Below are 17,584 nucleotides of genomic sequence, written 5' to 3' on the forward strand. Positions count from 1 at the left end.
TAGGTTTATTTATGTAGCATAACCAAATGCAGATCCTTTAATCTTGTTATTGATTAGCTTTAGGCTAAATCATGTTTCTAAATACATGTTCTTTGTAAATGGTGATGTGGAAAATATAAACTAGTGTGAAATATGTGCAATACTTACAGAGCTCCAGTTAGCAGAAATCCAGTAGGCTGCTCCACCAACTTGAGTGGAATCTGAAGTTTGGACGGATGTTGGGACAGTAGGCGGCCACTGACTGGGGGGATGAGTCAGGAGAACAGCAGGTGTTGGTGATCCTGTGTGCTGTGCTGGAATAGTGTTCAACTCAGGAGTGTTATATGTGCTTGCTAGAGACTTGTGTGTAGAGCCAGGGTGACTGGTAATGCTGCTCCCCATCATCGCGGGAATGAATATTTCATTGTAGTCAAAATCAGTTAAATCGAACAACGAAGGTTGGGATGTGGAGTCTGTTCCAGTTGTTTCAGCATTAACTGGGCTTGCAGGCATCTGTTCTATTGTAGCTGTCAGGAAATCAGCTGGAGGAGGATAAATGGCTCCTTTAGGTATTGTAGGAGGTATAATATCTGTTCCAGTTAAGGATGTGGAGTCATCTGATGCCTCCTGGTTACCTGAGATAAGTAAGGAGGGAATGGGAAGGGGAGTGGGTTTCTCAGAGGAAGGAGGTGAAGTTGTGCTGAGGTCATGATCGCTGTCCCACAAGTTGTTATATACTGTATCAAAATTGATCTGATCCCTGTCCAAATCTTCCACTGTGAAAATGAATGGAAAATGTGTGGACTCAATAATAATTTGAGGTATTTCTGAAGCATTTTCATCAAGATGGACGTCAGTCTTAACCTGATTAGTGGTTTCTGGCGTGAGAGTGCCCAAAAGTTCTAAACTCTCTATATCTTCTTGCCCTGCAGAGATGTAATCATCCCCCATCTCCTGAGCACTTACTGTTGTGAAAACAGTTTGATGTGTGGAAGCTGGGGCAGTATGTGGTGGAGTCACAGTGAAACCCTCAGTGTGCTTTTCCCCTTCACTGAAATCACCATAGTTGTTGTCAGTTTCCTCCTTAGATTGCCCCCATTTTTCCCGGTATGTAGTGAAAAGCAAACTTGGCACTGTGCTAATGTTTTCAGGCTCCTGGTGACTTTTGTTCTCTTTCACTGTTTGTGAATGTTGGGTTGATGATGATGGTACTGGTGGAGTGGTAGAAACTGGCAGGAGATACTCATCATATAGGAGGTCATATAGATTTTCAGAATCCAGGTGCACAGACCTGAGCTTTGAATTGTCTGCTTTTGTGCTCTGTGACTCTTCAGTTTTCAGAGTGTAGACATTAGAAACTGTGGGAGAACTAGCTGTGGAAGCACTTGTAGTTTCCATGTGACGATTGTCCTTCACACTGCGACTTGGCTTGGACTCCTGTGGAGAACTGAGTAAATGGCTGCCCTCTGAGTCTTCTTCATTGCCCTCAAAGTCATCGGATAAGTCTTCATGAAAGTTAATAAAGTTATAATCATAGTAAAAATCATCAACTTGAACATGGTTTTCTTGAGGTTGTTTAATATTTTCAATGTTGTTGTGGTAATGGAAATCTCCATCAACAATGTCATTTTTTGGCTGGGCTCTGGTAGTGCTGTATTTGGAAGGAGGTTTTACTTCAGGAACTGGGTCGATTTCATTGAGGACTTCTTTGCTGGACCAGCCGCTCCCAGACCATTCAATACCTCCAAAATTATCCACAACCTGCGGGCAGTCTTGAATATGGCAGGGTGTGATAATTAAAGGTTTCTTTTGGGGGTCACAGTCAACAGCAGTGTTTGCAGAGCAGGTTACATTACGGTGACGAACTCCACTGCCACAAGTCAGTGAACACTGCAAGAGATGAAAAGCACCATTGTGATAACTGGTATGTTTGCACCATGTAACTTGACAAAAAATGGTAATGAGAAACACTGTGCAAATAATATTAAAAATGACATATTAAAAAGATTTAGTTGGAAAATGTCAATTAAATGCAATTATTTAAACTTTGAAATGTTGTAATGAAAGATAATGCTAACACCAACTCCTGATACCATACCATACACCATACCATAATATACCATACCATACAATTCCATACCATGCCATACTATACAAGCCCCAGACAAGATGAAGAGGCAAGATAGAGCAAGATGACACCCACACTTTTGCTGGTGAGAGGGTTCAACATTTGCACTTTTCATGCAGTTTTGAACAGATGTCGCAGCTCTATTTTCTCTGTGTTAGCGCTCTCCTCCTCTCCGCCATGAATAATGGCGGCTGTCGTGAATTAGCTGATTGACATTTCTGTTTCTAGTACCGTCTCTCTTGTTGTGTTGGATTATTGTTCAGCTAATAAGCAGGAAGAGCATTGATGAGATGATGGTGCATTATGATCTAGAACATGGTTGAGATGATGCAGAACAATATTTATAGAATTATATTACATGCTGCATTTACTGACCCTCGGACATCTGATGTTTACCCAGGGGATGGTCAGTTAAGAGTAAAAATTTGTAAGCATAGGTTCTTTCTGTTGATACAGTACAGTAAAAACGGGCATATTTCAGGCATAGTTGTGAATGGTGATTAATCATGATTAATTAATCTGTAAGCTGTGACTAATCAGATCATTAATCATTTGACAGCTTTGGTATAAACATGACATAAGAACAATTAAAATCTAACACAATAAGACCATTTAAAACAAATATGATCAAAGAAAGAAATGATGTCTCGCTGAGGTCTAAAGTCATGTAAAATTCCTCATGTAGAAATCGAAAGCCCTTTTCATATCTCGATTGCACCTTTTTGGCAGAAGAAAGACCCCCCTCATTAACCTGCTGTTGTTTCTCTTCAATAATTCACACTTGCCAAACACAGCTGGCTCAGTTAATGTGTGCTTGTACACATCAAGATGTTCCATAATCAGCTGAGAGATAACACTGTTTGGTAGAGTGGCAAGCTCTGCAATGGCAGTTTGATGAACACATACCGAGTTGGGCCCACTGGGCCTCTGTTACTGCCCCTCTCGATGGCTAAGAGATGAATTAGCAGTGGACCCAGTTCAATCCCCCATTCTGCCTCTGCACTTTTACACATGACAATAACAGACAAACAAGGGTGCATTCATACTGGCTGGAAGGACATACTGTAGGCAAAAAAGGCCTTAAGATTACCTATTCAGTATCATCAGCACAGCATTGAAAATCTCCAGCGGCTGTATTCTCTCACTCCAGGACATTGCAGACATCTCATACTACTCCAGAAATAAAAACATTTTCACTAACTTTTTCAATCCTGGCTGTTACTTGTTTGACTTTCTGTTCTTGGGAAGGGAATAAGGGTCAATCAAATCACGTACTACCAGATAACAAATTCCCAAGTCACAGTCCTCCCCAAGGCCATCCACTCACTCAATCAATGCACACAACTGTGCAATGCTGCATTATATTATATGTCCAACTGTTTCCACTCTATCTTTTTATATTAAAATCTCTATCCTGTTGTTCATGCTTTCCCCTACCTTTGATTTTCTATTTAATGATGGGATCATGTTTGCATGTGTTTCAGTCGTACCACTGGGAAGGGCACTTGCTATTCTGTTGTTTTAATAACAATAAAGGTTTATATTTTATTCTGTTCCGGTTAACTAAATATAAAAGACTCTGAGCCTATCATTTTTCTACTGACTACATCTCAGAGCAAAATATTATGTTTTTTTAATTTCACCACAGTTGCCTGACAGGTATAAAAAAATGTAGACTATATGTTAATATTAATGCAATCAAAACCTAAAAAATAAAATGGTTAAAAAAAATCTGGTTAAAAATAAATACATTTTCACTTGTATTAATTGTTTGGTTTGGTTTTAAGTATTCTGTAAGACAACGGGATAAAATGACACAATCAATAAATTGTTGAGAAACTAAGTTTATCATAAAAATATTCATTGGCTGCAAACCTAATAAAATCCTGTGCCTATTTTTTAGGCTTCTGTTCAAAGACTGCATACCCAAATTGAAAAGAGTATATCCCTGCAATCACAAGGTCTATTTAAATACTTTTAGAGAGTAAGAGAAAAGCTTGTGAGATTTGTTAAGATGTGTAAATATCAGTATATGTGTTACTGAAGCACAACTGAAAAAAGTTTCAGGCCTGTAAAAAAAACAAAAAACAAAACAAAACAAAACAAAAAAAAAAGGATTATTATTTGTATATCTCCTTGGAATGCTGTAGAACATATGTACGATATGTGACATTATCTCTTAGAACAGGTACTTCTATGAGTAAACTTGATAACAGCTATGAATCAATACCAGATATTCATGAATATCTGGATCATTGGATACATTCACTCTGGGTTCTGCAGGGCATGGCAGTAGGTTGTACATGAGCAAATGGACATGAGAGGACATCTGGGTTTGGGGATACTTTTGCAAATTATGTGGACAAAGTGGAATAAATAATTTTTGCTATCTACAGAAATAAAGAGATACACAACATTTTTCACAAATTATTCAAATGTAAGTTGTGAACATTACACAGTTCACATTTCATTATATTTCCTTCTGAAACACACAACTACAGACCGGGTAGACTTACTTTTGACCAGCTGCCAGTCATCCAGTCAGCTGGACAGAGGATGTGTGTGTTGCAGGAGAATATGGAGTCAGGTTTGGGCATGTGCTCACAATCACTAGGCTCCAGAGCTTTCTGTTCCTCAGTGCTCACTGCCTGGATGCAGAGGACCGTTCTTTTAGCTAAGCCCAAGCTCCCACAGCTCGCAGAGCATTTCTGCCAGTCTCCGACCCACCATCTGCATACAGAAACACAATAGATGCAAAGATTTCCAATTTCATTATATACTTGAGATGAAAAACTACTCCACATTACCACTGTGCAAATGAAGTTGACTTGCAAATATAGCTGTGTTTCAAAGGTTTCCTCAGTATGATTTGGTCATTCCAGGCATGAAATGCTCATATTGTGCATTTGGGATCTCTGCAGGATAGATGGTCAAAATCCACTGAATACACATTTTAGCTGCTTGTGGATGCTGCTTCAAGAAAATAAACATCCACAGAGAGAATATTATCGTGATGCTCACTGAACATGACAGTAATGGGAACAGATGATAGATCAGATTCAGATTTCTTCCTAAAAGAATACTTAGCAATTGAAGTGGTGTACATTAGTAATGAATTTGCTTTAAAGCTTTGGTTTAAAAAAAAAGTGGTTTAACTCCCATCTGTTGTGAAACAAAGTTTTTTAAAAGAATGAGTCACCCACCACACAGAAAGTTAGGCATAGATGACACTTTTTCAAATTAGGTAACTACTGTATCAATTGTTGCATTGCTCATTTCTAACTATGGACATGTCTGACTATTAAGTGAGGAAACAATAGTGATACAGCCATTTTGTTAGGACAATCACATTGACCCACTGAGTTCCTGTGTCTGCAGAGATGTACAACCTTCAAATTCTACAGATTCCATCAAAACCATTGCTTCAGAACCACTCCAGCTCTCACACCAACAGGAATTAAAGTTGTGCTGGTTCCTGCATTAAAAAGTCCACTTCTGAGAGGAATCCAAGCTTCTCAGCTGAAAATTCCACAAGTTTAAGAGCCATGCTATGGTGGAGGTAAATATATCTGTCGAAAGTTATCTCTTTGATCTAAGCAACCTGGCAGCTGAAAAAATAACGAAAACCCTAAAAACCTGAGTCTACTGTGAGGCTGTGACACCCTAAAAATAACAACAATCTGTTTTCAAGAGTGTTGAAAAAGTTGATAGAAAAAAAGTATTGCCAATTTTATAAGATAAATGGATAACGCCTGCTGTTATGTAACTTCCATTGACACCAAAACTTACCAAGTACTAGCCGCTGGAAAGGCTGAGAAACAAACGTCTCTGAGTATGTACCTATCACTGCTGGTGTCATTTAGCAAATAATGTCTAGAATGTGGACTCACACGGCGGGGCATGGATCCTTATTACAGCTGGTTTGGTTGTCGTCAGGTCGGCTGATGGGGTCACAGAAGTGCTCTTCAACTATTCCAGTTGTCTTTTCCACACAATGAACAACCTGCCTCTGAACACCTGGAAAAGCAGAGAGAATAGAAAAGAAAGCTGTTTACTGAAGGTTTGAACTAATGTTTCCTATTTCTTTTCCTTTGCCCATGCTAAAGGAAAAACAGAACAAGTTTAGAAAAACTTTGATCACATAACTCAAAAAATAAACCACACATTCTAGCATCTAGAAATAGATTTTATTAACCACCCCAGTGAACAATTTTGCATCCAGGTTTGAAACAGCATCACCCACAGAAGCACATTTAAGGACATGTCTCCTCGAGCTGTCACAGGTTTATCTCATCCTTCCTCCACACGTTCATTCCTCTCACCTTCCTGAGGGGACTTTCACTCTGTTGAAGCTGGAAACAACTCCTAAACCCCTGCTACGATCTTTCTCTGGGCCACAAAGCACATCTGATAGCTAATTTACGCCTTCACAGACTACTTTTGAAGGTCAAGACAGCCTTTGATTGGAAAGCATAAGGAGACCTGATACTTGAAAAGAGGAGTAAGGGTGGAGAAATACACCCCTGGTCTTGTTTTTGGCTGCAAAACAGATTATGTTCTGTGATCTTGCCCTGTGGTAGACATTTTGGTCTAATGCATTCTGAATGTGGGTGAAACAGGGACACTGATTTTTCCCAGGAGACGGAGAAAGAGAGAGAGAGAGAGAGAGAGCGAGAGAGAGAGAGAAATCCTCTGATGTAAGGAGAAGCTATTTTCTCTATGTTATAGCAAGAAATTGCTACCAAAGCCAGGGTTGCAAATGAGGTTAAAAAAAAACTCTGTTTCAAATCGCACACTCATGCAGTTTATTGAACTCACAGTGATATGGTTTGAAAAGCTGCTCCATTTCTGCAGGCAATTCTCACTCTGTCAGTGCTGCAGCTGCAATTCTCCATTATCACAAACAACTCAGCAACACTACTGTGAAAACATCTGTCTCCATTATGGCACATGCAGTGATAAACCTCCAAATATTTCAGAGCCATTCTAACTGAACAAGGCCCACATAAAAAAAAAAAAAATGCTCCTTCAACATACACAGATGTTTATCAGGAAGCACCTAAGTAGATACTGATCAAAACTGTGCTCTTATTACTTGGACAGAAGGGAAAGTCACAAGAAATAATATGCACAAATCAGACCCACAGTTTTTCACGTGCTGACTGTCGTTACCCATAATTTACCATAAATAATTGAACTTAATTGCACATGAGCTACGGTGTAAGCTATGGCATGACACAGGCTTATGATAATCCTGGCCAGAAAGAGATGCAGACTGGAAAGGAACATTGCAAAATGTGACATATTATGTAAAGCCACATTATGTATGATGCTGATGAAATAATCACATACAATTGCAATTACGTTATAATGGGTTAATTAAGGTTAAAATTTAAGTAAGACCAAAGGAATATGTCACCTCATGGAGAAAAAAACTTATTATTTTGAATGTTGAATGTTGAATGAATCACTGGGATGTTGTATTCTGAGTCTTCTATGCACATTTGTTTCTGTGCAGTGGGACTGTTTCCTCAGGCAGTAAGGGGGGGAACGGTAAAAATACTAAATCAGGGGTCTTTATGGAATAATTAATGGAATAATTGCACTGACTTTCCACAACATGATGACACTAAACGTACCAGTATTTTTTTTTGTTTTTATCTATTTGTAGTCTGTCTGTACTCTTTTTGCAAACGTTTTATGTTTTTCTTTATTTTAAAACCTAAAAATAAAAATTATATGATTAATCAAAAATAACAACAAATTTCCTATATAGATATTTATCAAAAATTAAAAAAAAAATCTTTATTTAAAGGTCTTGTAACATTTGCTTCTCCAAACAAATTGCATTTCACTGGGTTGAGAGGAAAATGGCTCTTTGCATTCTACAGCTTGCAGACCCCTGCATGAGTATAAATGGATGCAGATACATTTATATTATGTGCCAGCAAGGTGACTGGATCAACAAAGTCAAAATCAAAGACTCCTGTACAGATTGCACAGCTTGTTGTTTTTATCAGAGCTGGCAGGATCAGATTTTATAAGAGCTTTGCTATTGCCCTTGAAAAACAGTGTAGAATAGATTTGAATTAAAATGAAACACTACTTTCAAAATAGGTTTACTATTAAGTCACTGGAAATGCTTTTAAGTCTTAAATTTGTCAATGGGAACAAAACATTTAACTGACTTCCTTTCATTCTCACTGTAAAGGCCTACTGAACTAAAAGGTTCAGCACACGAGTCTAATATACCAGCTGTTCATGTAGATCAGAGAGAACCAAAAACCACATTAAAAGAGAGCTACCTTGAAGCCTATTACAGATTTATTAAGCACACACATGAAATAGAATTAGGTTCTGTTTTCTTTTTACAATTAAATGAAATATGTTGCTTTGCATAAAAATATAATTACTTGCAATAATTCCCTTATCGCTGCATGTAATTCAAGCTACATACAGTGGTGTATGTAGTGTGAACATCTTGTATCATAGTCTCATATGTGTCAAGAATCAACTCGACTCGAAATGAAGGCCAGCTCAAGTCATTTTGTTCACATGCACATTTAAATAAATGAATAAAACATGCAAAAACAAAAACAAAACAAAACAAAAAAAACTTCAAGGATATTTAAATAACAAGGACAGCAGAAAAAAGGACAAACTCTCAAGTGTGTTTAAAGCAAAGGAGTGAGAGTATCTGCACTCATGAGGAGGATAAACTGCCCCACAAGATTTGTTGCTTGAAGTGAGAAGGCACAGCCCCCCTGTAGGCTTCAATCTACAACCACCCCAACGCCCCTTCCTCCCCAAAACAGCCTTAAGCATCGGGTCAGAAGACTTGACTGCCCAAGAGAGTTTTAATTGGTAAAAAAAAGCTTTGAGAGATAAATGCCACTAAGTCATGTTGAAGAACTGCTCGAGGCTCCAAAAGGGGTTCAATCCCTGTCAGACATGAATGTTAAAATGCCCGACTTCACAGCAAAATAAGCGCGTTTAAAGCATGTGGTACAGAAAGATGGTTTTGGTCCGTACAGCTAATTTCTCAACTTCAGAACAACAGCTCAAGGGGGTGAACGCGTTTACAAGTCAGCCAATTAACTTATATTTACACTTAAAGTTATGCATAACTAATAATGTGGCGATGCTGTATGACAGGTATGTGCTGCTAGCTGTTGGCAAGGTTACACCAGAGCTAATTTGAGTCAGTGACCCACATGCGTCTGCTTCATTTGTGGCTTTGATGCCTTTTGGAGTCTTCTTTATGTTTTCCTTGCAAATATCAGAACCTTGCTCATGGGGAGAATATCCATCCTAAAACATAGGAAACATTTATGCTTTAAGTGAAGTCATGTTGTAATTTATTTAGTAACATAAAAAAAAAACATAACACCTTTAAATCAGTGAAGTGGAAGGAAGAACTGAATTTATTGTTAGATAAAATTTAAGGACTGTCCTATATCATAAGTATGATCCTCAAAAAGGTTTGCAGTCAAGCATTATCAGACATTATCAGTCCTAAATCTTCAGTTTGGTTTTCTTATTTGCTTTAAAAATGAGAAAAGTTGAAAACATTGAGAATTTTGCTTCAGAGGCAAGTAAATTTGTGTGTTCTTGCTGTACATTTGCAAAACAAATAACAAAACACGTACACAGAAAAAAAGAACTTTAGTAATTCACAGAGGAGATAAGCGTAGGGGACTAATCTCAGAGGCTGAATGAAAAAATGAAGTTTAATATGACTTAAACTACTTCAGCACAGGTCAATGAATGCCAAAGCACTCAAGAATAAACAGGAGATAATGCCATTTACAAATTATAATTTACTCCTCAGCAAAAAGGGTCCTCCAAGTCAAGTCTGAACAAGGTCATCAGAAAGTAAATGAAAGGTTTCACATATCACTATATGAATAAAAGAAGAGAAAAAGAAAGAAAAAAGGGAAATTATATGTAAATGCAACCTCACATAACTTATTACACCATGCTCCCCATAATAAAGCTGCCATAGGAATAAATGGCGTATAAGGCAGCCAATTTCTGTTGATGAAATGCAGCTGATTGCTTGTTATACCATCAGAAAATCTGAGTAACTTTACAAAAAGCAGACTTTTTGGCCGTTTGCTGCTCTGAAGCAGGCATGTGGTAACACAAAGCTGAGGAGCAATGATTTTCAACAATAATTCTTGCAGCACATTTATCTTGTAAGCAATGTGGATTTTCCAAGATGCTGAACATGTCCAACCACTCTGTACAAGCCATTTGTTTTTACTGCATAGAAATTTTACAATTCATTACTAGTTGTTGGCTTTTATTTAAAATTTGTTCTTTGTGTACAGCATATCAGCACAAGCCTTGCATGCGTCAAATCGATCATGAATTCCTTTTTATGCCCAAATGTTCACTGTGAGGACATGCGTCTGACAGCTCGAGGCTTAGCTGAAACAGAAAAGTGATCCAAAGCACACAGAGAGAAAAGAATCAAGGAGCTGCACCGTCCCAGTCACCAGACTTCAGCCTGACTGGAACGCTGAAGTGGGACCGCTGTGCACAAACAAATATCCACAAATCTCAATGAAATAAATACATGAATGGGCCAAATTTCTTCCACTATGCTGAGAGAAGCTGATGTCATACAGAAAAGGAGTAATTCAAGATATTGCTGTTAAAAGTCTCTTTAGATCATTTCATTGTATTTATCTAATATCAACCTGGGAAGAACAATGTGACTTTTCTTTTACTGTTTTTTTCTCTCTTTTAATGATTTTCATACTCTAATATAAAAAAAACTTGAAACTATGAAAAGGGTGTACTTTCTCTTTCTAACAACTGTAAAAGCCTTTTTGTTATACTTTTATCGACATTTGCAAAGAATCATTGGAAAGATTTATATTGTGAAATTCTACGATTTGATCCAAGGCAAGAGGTGAAGGTAGTACATCATTAAAGAAAACTGAACAAGTTGAGAAACAACAAATGATGTTTTCAAGCATTTGTTTCTAATAGCGAACTGACTAAAGTGACAACATATTCTGATTCTGCACATTTGATGTCCTTGATGCAGCACCTTTGCCATTTGCAGCATAAATCCTCTTAGTTTTACAAAAAAAAAAGAGAAAAAACAAAAAAAAAAACAAATCTTGATCCAGCTTTCATTAAACTCACATATTGTTGCACATCTTCTTCTTATGGTGAAGCCACATCATATGAGAGTTTTCATTTCAGCTGCCATGAAAGCAGGTCACTATATGCCTCCATAAAGGTTGAAAAAGAAAACATAAACCCAGGGCATACTCTGAATGTACTCTGGGTCTATTTCACTCCGCTTTGAGATTTTTCCCTGTATACCTCCATCTTAAGATGTTTTTCTTACCTGCTCCACATGTAACACTGCACTCAGTCCATGAGCCGTATTTCCAGAAGAAAACAGTTGCTGGCATATTGCTGTCCTCTGAAATATTTTGACTGATGGTGTATTCATACCTCACCCCAGGATTGGTCTCCTGAAAGAGGAGCTGTGTAAAAAACAAAACAAACAAACAAACAAAAAAAACAAAACAAAATCAGACTTGGTGTTTGTGTTTCAACAAATGAATAATGAGGAAGCGATTGAAAGAGGGGGTGGTGTGATTGAGATAGCACAATAACACAGTTATGCATGCCACTGGAGGATGATACTGAGAAGCAGCATCTTCCACAGTGAGATGTATTTTCTGCTTCAGTGTGGATCCATATTGACATTTTCTTTCTCTCTTTTCATTTCTTGCCTTCATAGCTGTCATTTCAGTGACAGCAGAACAGATCATAGTGACTTGTGCTTGCAGAACAAATGTTTTTTTTTCTAGATTTAAAACAAGTTCGACAAGTTGTAAATATACATACCACCCAAGTAAACGGGGCTCGCTGGCTTTGCAACTAAAACTAGCATAAAATGTGTTTTGACACAAATGCAGAAACATCTGACAGCAGGTACTGCTTTCTTTACTTTTAAGATACTTTGCAAATGATGCAAATTTCCCAGCTTTGCAAACACTCCTCAACCCTTAACAATATACAGCCCCAGAAAAGAAGCCGATACCAAAGCATTTTTAGGTGGAAATTTATTTAGCTTCTAATGTAATCAAGAAATGACAGCTAAGAACAGAAGCTCAATTTGAGGTCTTAAAAGACCAAAAAACTTTTAGAGTAAACTGCTGGTATGGCAGGATTGCCAGAACTAATTAAAACCTTTGCTTGACTGAAAAGGAGCTTTGGCGGGATTTAGCAGCATCTGAGGCGGCTCTTCATCGTTCTGCTGAACAACTGTGACCTTCATGGAAGCACGGAGAAAACATTTATCAGAACTAAACTTTTCCTCTGTCTTCACCATAAAATTTAGTTTAAAAAGTTTCAACAACAAAACAAGCCTGATGTGTTTTTATTAAAGTGACAAAGTTCAAATAAATTTCTTGATGCACAGAGAACAAAATAAAATTTGAGAAATTGGAAGAACAATTTAATAAAAAAGAACAGGTCTCTGACTGTTAAACCTGGGGTTGAATCAATTATATTTTGGCCTTGTGTTGCAGTCGTTGTCATAAGACACATGACTCTGTTTAAGTTAAAACAAAACTGACTAAAAATAAAAAACCTTGAAGGAAACTTTACAGCATCTCCAAAAAGTTGGGATGCTGTATAAAATATAAATAAAAACAGAATTAAAAGATTCACAAATTTCATAAATCAATGTTATTTATGTTATAGTATATATATATATTTATATATATATATATATATATATATGCAGCATTCCCTTCTTTTGACAGCAGCCTGTAAACACCTGGGAAGCGAGGAAACCAGATGTTGAAGCTTTGGGAGAGAAGTGTTGTCTCATTCTTGTCTGATATCAGATTCTTACTGCTTTGTGGTCCTCAGCTGTCTTTGTCGTATTTTGTGTTTCACAATTTAGCAAAAATTGATTTTCTGTCGTGTTCATTGTATACAGATGTCTCTAGAGTCCCTGAATCTTTCAATAGTATAATGTCCTTTAGAGAAAAGTTAACATTTTCTTCTAGTTGCTGTCCACAGTAAGAAAAGTTCAGACCCAAACTTTTGTATGCCACTTTATATTAAATACATAAATTAAATGTATTATCATTATTAGCTTTTTCTTATCCATATGATTATATGTTACCTCAGTTTGAGTTATGCATATTTACACAATGCCTAAATTAACCTTCCTATTCTAGACTATTGTTCCATTTGCCTGTTTAATAACAGAAATTCACTTTTAAAACTTTGTGAATAAACAGGCAGGTTTGTCCTCACAAAGAGAAGGATGCTCTGAAAACATCATACCTGGATCCACAGTGGTTCCATCGTGGGCCCAGGAGACGTCAGGTTTTCCAGATGACCTGTTCGCTCATAGGTGAAAACTGTTCCAGCTGCTTTGTACTCTCCGTTCCACTGGATCGTCCAGCCTCCATTCAGAAAATACTTGCTGGGGTTGTCGCTACGCAGTGCCAAAAAATTCCCAGCTGCAGCCACCTCCTCAATCAGGATGTCCCAGGCTCCCTCTGGGATCAGTCCAATGTCTACATATCCTGAAAGAGGTCACACAGGTGAGTAAAACAGAAAGAAAATGTATCCTGATGTGCAACCAACAACTAGTGGGGTAAAGCAACTAAATAAAAAACACAAATTACATGATACTTGTGCAACAGAGTCTCAGTTATAAAATAAAATAAAATCTGAAAATGGTTTAATAGAATTCAGCCATCATTAATTCTATTATTTCATTAAAGGTATGCCTGTTCCCATTGTGATATGTCCAAATACAATATGTCAAAAGCCCTATGGGCAAAAAAAAAAAAAAGAATAAATGAAAAAATGAAACATACCGAGTCCTTCACTCTCTTCAAATGTTCTCCTCACAGTTGTACAGGTGGAGCCGTTACCGTTACAAACGCCACAGCGATCCTCGACTGCGCTGGAGTCAATCACATAATCACAGCCGATTTTCTGCAGCACAAAAATTTAAGATCTGGTCATCATAACAGATTTCATGCTGACATTTATGGCCTGAAGCCTTAATCATTTCCATCTTGTGAGATAAAAGAAAAGGGAAAATACACTTTGAAAAAGGATCTATCCACATAACTTTCTAAAACTAACAAAACATAGTAGTCTGCCTCTTGGAGATGCATTGATCTAACCTGTTAGTGTTGCTTTATCATTTTCTTCTACCAGTACTGTGCTGCTGCTCTCACATGAGGCAGATGAAAGCAGGATGTACAAGCAGTTGTAAAAAAAACAACAGGAGGAGAAATATATTTTACTTAATTAAATGTAATAATATAAAATGTTACCTTGGGGTAAAGCAAAAACATTAGCAAAGCAAAATGCTTAGTAAAAGTACATATGCATATCATTAAGTATGCAGCGTAATTAAATTAGATATTTTGAATTATTTATGTGTAATTAATGTAGTGGTTTGTGTTTTATTATTCTCTCAGCACATCAGTAAGATATTATTTAAAAACTGCAAGCCCACATCTAAATCTTATTTAGGGTTCTTTACATTATTTAGATTTGCAAAGTATAAAATTAGGTATCTATAAGAAAGTGCAATGAATAAAATCCTTTTTCTCAAAAGAATTGATGTGTAAAGTGGCACAAAACTGAAAACAGTACTAAAAGATAAAAGGTGGAAAAAAATCTAGCAGAGATGATGGGAAAATGCCCATAAACAACAGGGGGGAGGATACTGATAGCAACTCTTCAGTAACCACATTTGGGCAGGTAAGACAAAGAGCAGCTGGGTGACTGACAAAAATGTCATGAAATGTCATAAAGTCAAAGTCCACAGTCTGTGACTGTTGTCCACTCAGTATACAAACAGGGTCTGTATCAGCGAGTGGCATTTTAGCCACGGGTGATACCTCTCGCCTATCTGAAAAGATAACAGCCGCAGCATTTTTCCATCAACATGCTCATTATCACACAGAATGTCAAATATTCAGCACTTGCCTGCAGAGAAACAAGTTGAGGGTTAACTTCAAGGACCTCACCCAGCAATCCAGGCAATGAAATGCAACAGGAAGACTCAAATGGAATAACACAAAGTACAACCAATAAGGTCTGTGTGAAATATTGATACCTGACAGATGCCACTGATGCACATATCTTTGCTTTTACTGCCTTCATAACACGGGGTTCCATCAGTGACAGCATCTCGCATCTTTTCAGAAAAATGTTCATTCAGTGGACGGCAGTGCAGTTCACAGGGGTTGACTGACAAGAAAAAAAGATAGTAAACTGATGAAAATTATGTTAAATTGCGAATAAAAAGAGGCTGAATGAAGCTCACCTCTGCTGATGACTGCCTCCCATTTGTAGAACTTGCCCTTGTAAGGCAGTGTGTTGAAGTGACTACACTGGATGTCTCTGAAGGTGTGGAGTTCATGAGGACATGAAATGGTGTTACAGATTCTGTATCTCCGTCGCTCTCCGAGACAATACTTCCCTCTGTGTTTCGGACTGTAGGGTTGTAAAAGATTTTATTAGTTATAATGTTACTATCTAAGGATTATAAAAAGTTATATTTGGAGATGCCATTCATCCATTTTCTATACTGCTTAGTCCAATTCGGGGTCTCAAGGAAGCTGGAGCCCATCCCAGGTGAGAGGCAGGGTACACCCTGGACAGGTCGCCAGTCCATTGTAGGGCCAACATGGAGAGACAAACAATCTTTCACACTCACTCTAAGGGAGAATTTAGAGTGACCAATTAACCTAACATGCATGTCTTTGGATGGTGGGAGGAAGCTGGAGTACCAGGAAAGAACCCAAATATACACAGAGAGAACATGCAAACTCCACACAGAAAGGCCACAGTCCGAACCTTTTTTTTTAATGCAAAAACCAACATGAAATGGCCACTGTAGGAGGATATCCATCAACTATTTTGTTTAGAAGCTGATAATCCTTACTTTCTCAAACATACCTCAAAATATTTAAATAAAACTGATGTAATGTATGTCAAATCTAATCACATAAAGTAAAAGAAAAGATCTTGAAATACTCTGCAATTTGCATCTCTAAAACAAATACCTACACAAGAATAAATATGCAAATACGTCTGCAGTTCAAAGACAGTATGCAGACCTCAACAAGCTGTTATTTAGTTGACTGGCAGAACACATAACCCCAATAACAGAGCTGTCATTTCAAACCATGGAAAAAATTATAAACAGCTTAAAGTTTGCAGCAAGTACAAATAAAATGACAAGTTTGAACACATAATTTAATCAGGACAGAAAATAAAAGCAATATTCCTCAGGAAGAAAATAACAAAACAACTCTTTTTTTTCATATTGGATGTATCACAAAGCGCACATATTTAACAGCTTTGGAAAAAATGCCCAAAGAAATCTGTGAAATAGTTGGTATTAATGTGACTTTTTTAGAAAAAGTCAAGAGAAAATTAATGGATTTGTGAAAAAAAGACTAAATAACTATTAGCACTTTATTTCAGCTCCTCGGGCTTTTATGACCACTTAAAAGTTTCAGGCCATGAACTTCACTAATAAAATAAAAACCAAAAACAAAACCATGTTTTTCATCAGTCAGACCTCAGTTTTCTCACACAGCAGTTTTTTCAATTATCACCACAAATTTTCATTTTGGCTGTTTGCTGGCCGTGACACTGAGCTGATGTTTATTTCCTCAAGACAGGTTTGCTTGCTATTTGTTCTCTGGTGAGATGCATCATCATTCTGATAGATAACAAGGCCAGACTGGGACTGGTTTTCAGTCTTTTTATCAATGCAAACAAACACAATATTAAGTTTTCACCATCCTGAACATATTCATCAGTCGCCCTAATTAGAGTTCAGATGAGGTCTGTTGTTTCACTGCAGCCCACTGCAGGTTTCCTATTTGCATTTACTTTTAAAGATGCAAAGCACCATACTGAATAGAACTAAAAAGGCTAGGCCACCTTATTCTGAGTAGATGATAGATCTCTGTTATCCTTCCACATTTATTGTAGAATATTTCTTTGCACCTTGTTTTTCTACTAAACCACGATCAGTTATATAATGTTTAAAATGACTCAGTTTCAGCAGGAACCGAGTCATTTGCTGCTTGAAGAAAAGCATTTATTAAAGGGATTAAACAACTGTCCACAGGCTGTAAAGATCTGGTTCAATATTTTCTCTTCAAATCACATTTGCAGTACATCCTGGTGCAAAGGCAACATTATATTTCTTCTTCACAACATGCAGACAACGTGCCATTCCATAGAAACGACCAGACTCATCATCATTTTTTCGTCATCTTCTGTAGTCAGCTCTGTGCTCACTGTGTCAACTAGGAACACACATTTATTAGTTTTACAAAGCAGGCCGCACCACTCTCTGATACACTTTTGATCATTTAGGAAAGGGGAACTGCTTCGGCTAGTAGCTATCATCACTTATAATGCAGTCATTACTGTAGAGAG

General features: G+C 37.4%; 1 protein-coding gene across 2 annotated transcripts in view; it reads right to left on the bottom strand.

The window, feature by feature from the left end:
* The window catches only part of LOC121643919 (A disintegrin and metalloproteinase with thrombospondin motifs 7), a 124,266-nt gene that overhangs the window by 33,903 nt on the left and 72,779 nt on the right, over nucleotides 1-17,584 (bottom strand). Inside the window, exons 12-19 of one of the 2 annotated variants that reach the window (XM_041991545.1) lie at nucleotides 15,450-15,619; nucleotides 15,240-15,373; nucleotides 13,981-14,101; nucleotides 13,439-13,683; nucleotides 11,475-11,604; nucleotides 5,998-6,124; nucleotides 4,624-4,837; nucleotides 148-1,869 (exon numbers count right to left, since the gene is read on the bottom strand). In XM_041991545.1, coding sequence (XP_041847479.1) covers nucleotides 148-1,869; nucleotides 4,624-4,837; nucleotides 5,998-6,124; nucleotides 11,475-11,604; nucleotides 13,439-13,683; nucleotides 13,981-14,101; nucleotides 15,240-15,373; nucleotides 15,450-15,619 — 2,863 coding nt within the window. Of the gene's footprint in view, nucleotides 1-147; nucleotides 1,870-4,623; nucleotides 4,838-5,997; nucleotides 6,125-11,474; nucleotides 11,617-13,438; nucleotides 13,684-13,980; nucleotides 14,102-15,239; nucleotides 15,374-15,449; nucleotides 15,620-17,584 lie in introns of both variants that reach the window. The other variant, XM_041991535.1, reaches the window with a different exon arrangement.

Source organism: Melanotaenia boesemani, chromosome 1 (genome assembly GCF_017639745.1).
Source record: "Melanotaenia boesemani isolate fMelBoe1 chromosome 1, fMelBoe1.pri, whole genome shotgun sequence".
Lineage (NCBI taxonomy): Eukaryota > Metazoa > Chordata > Actinopteri > Atheriniformes > Melanotaeniidae > Melanotaenia > Melanotaenia boesemani.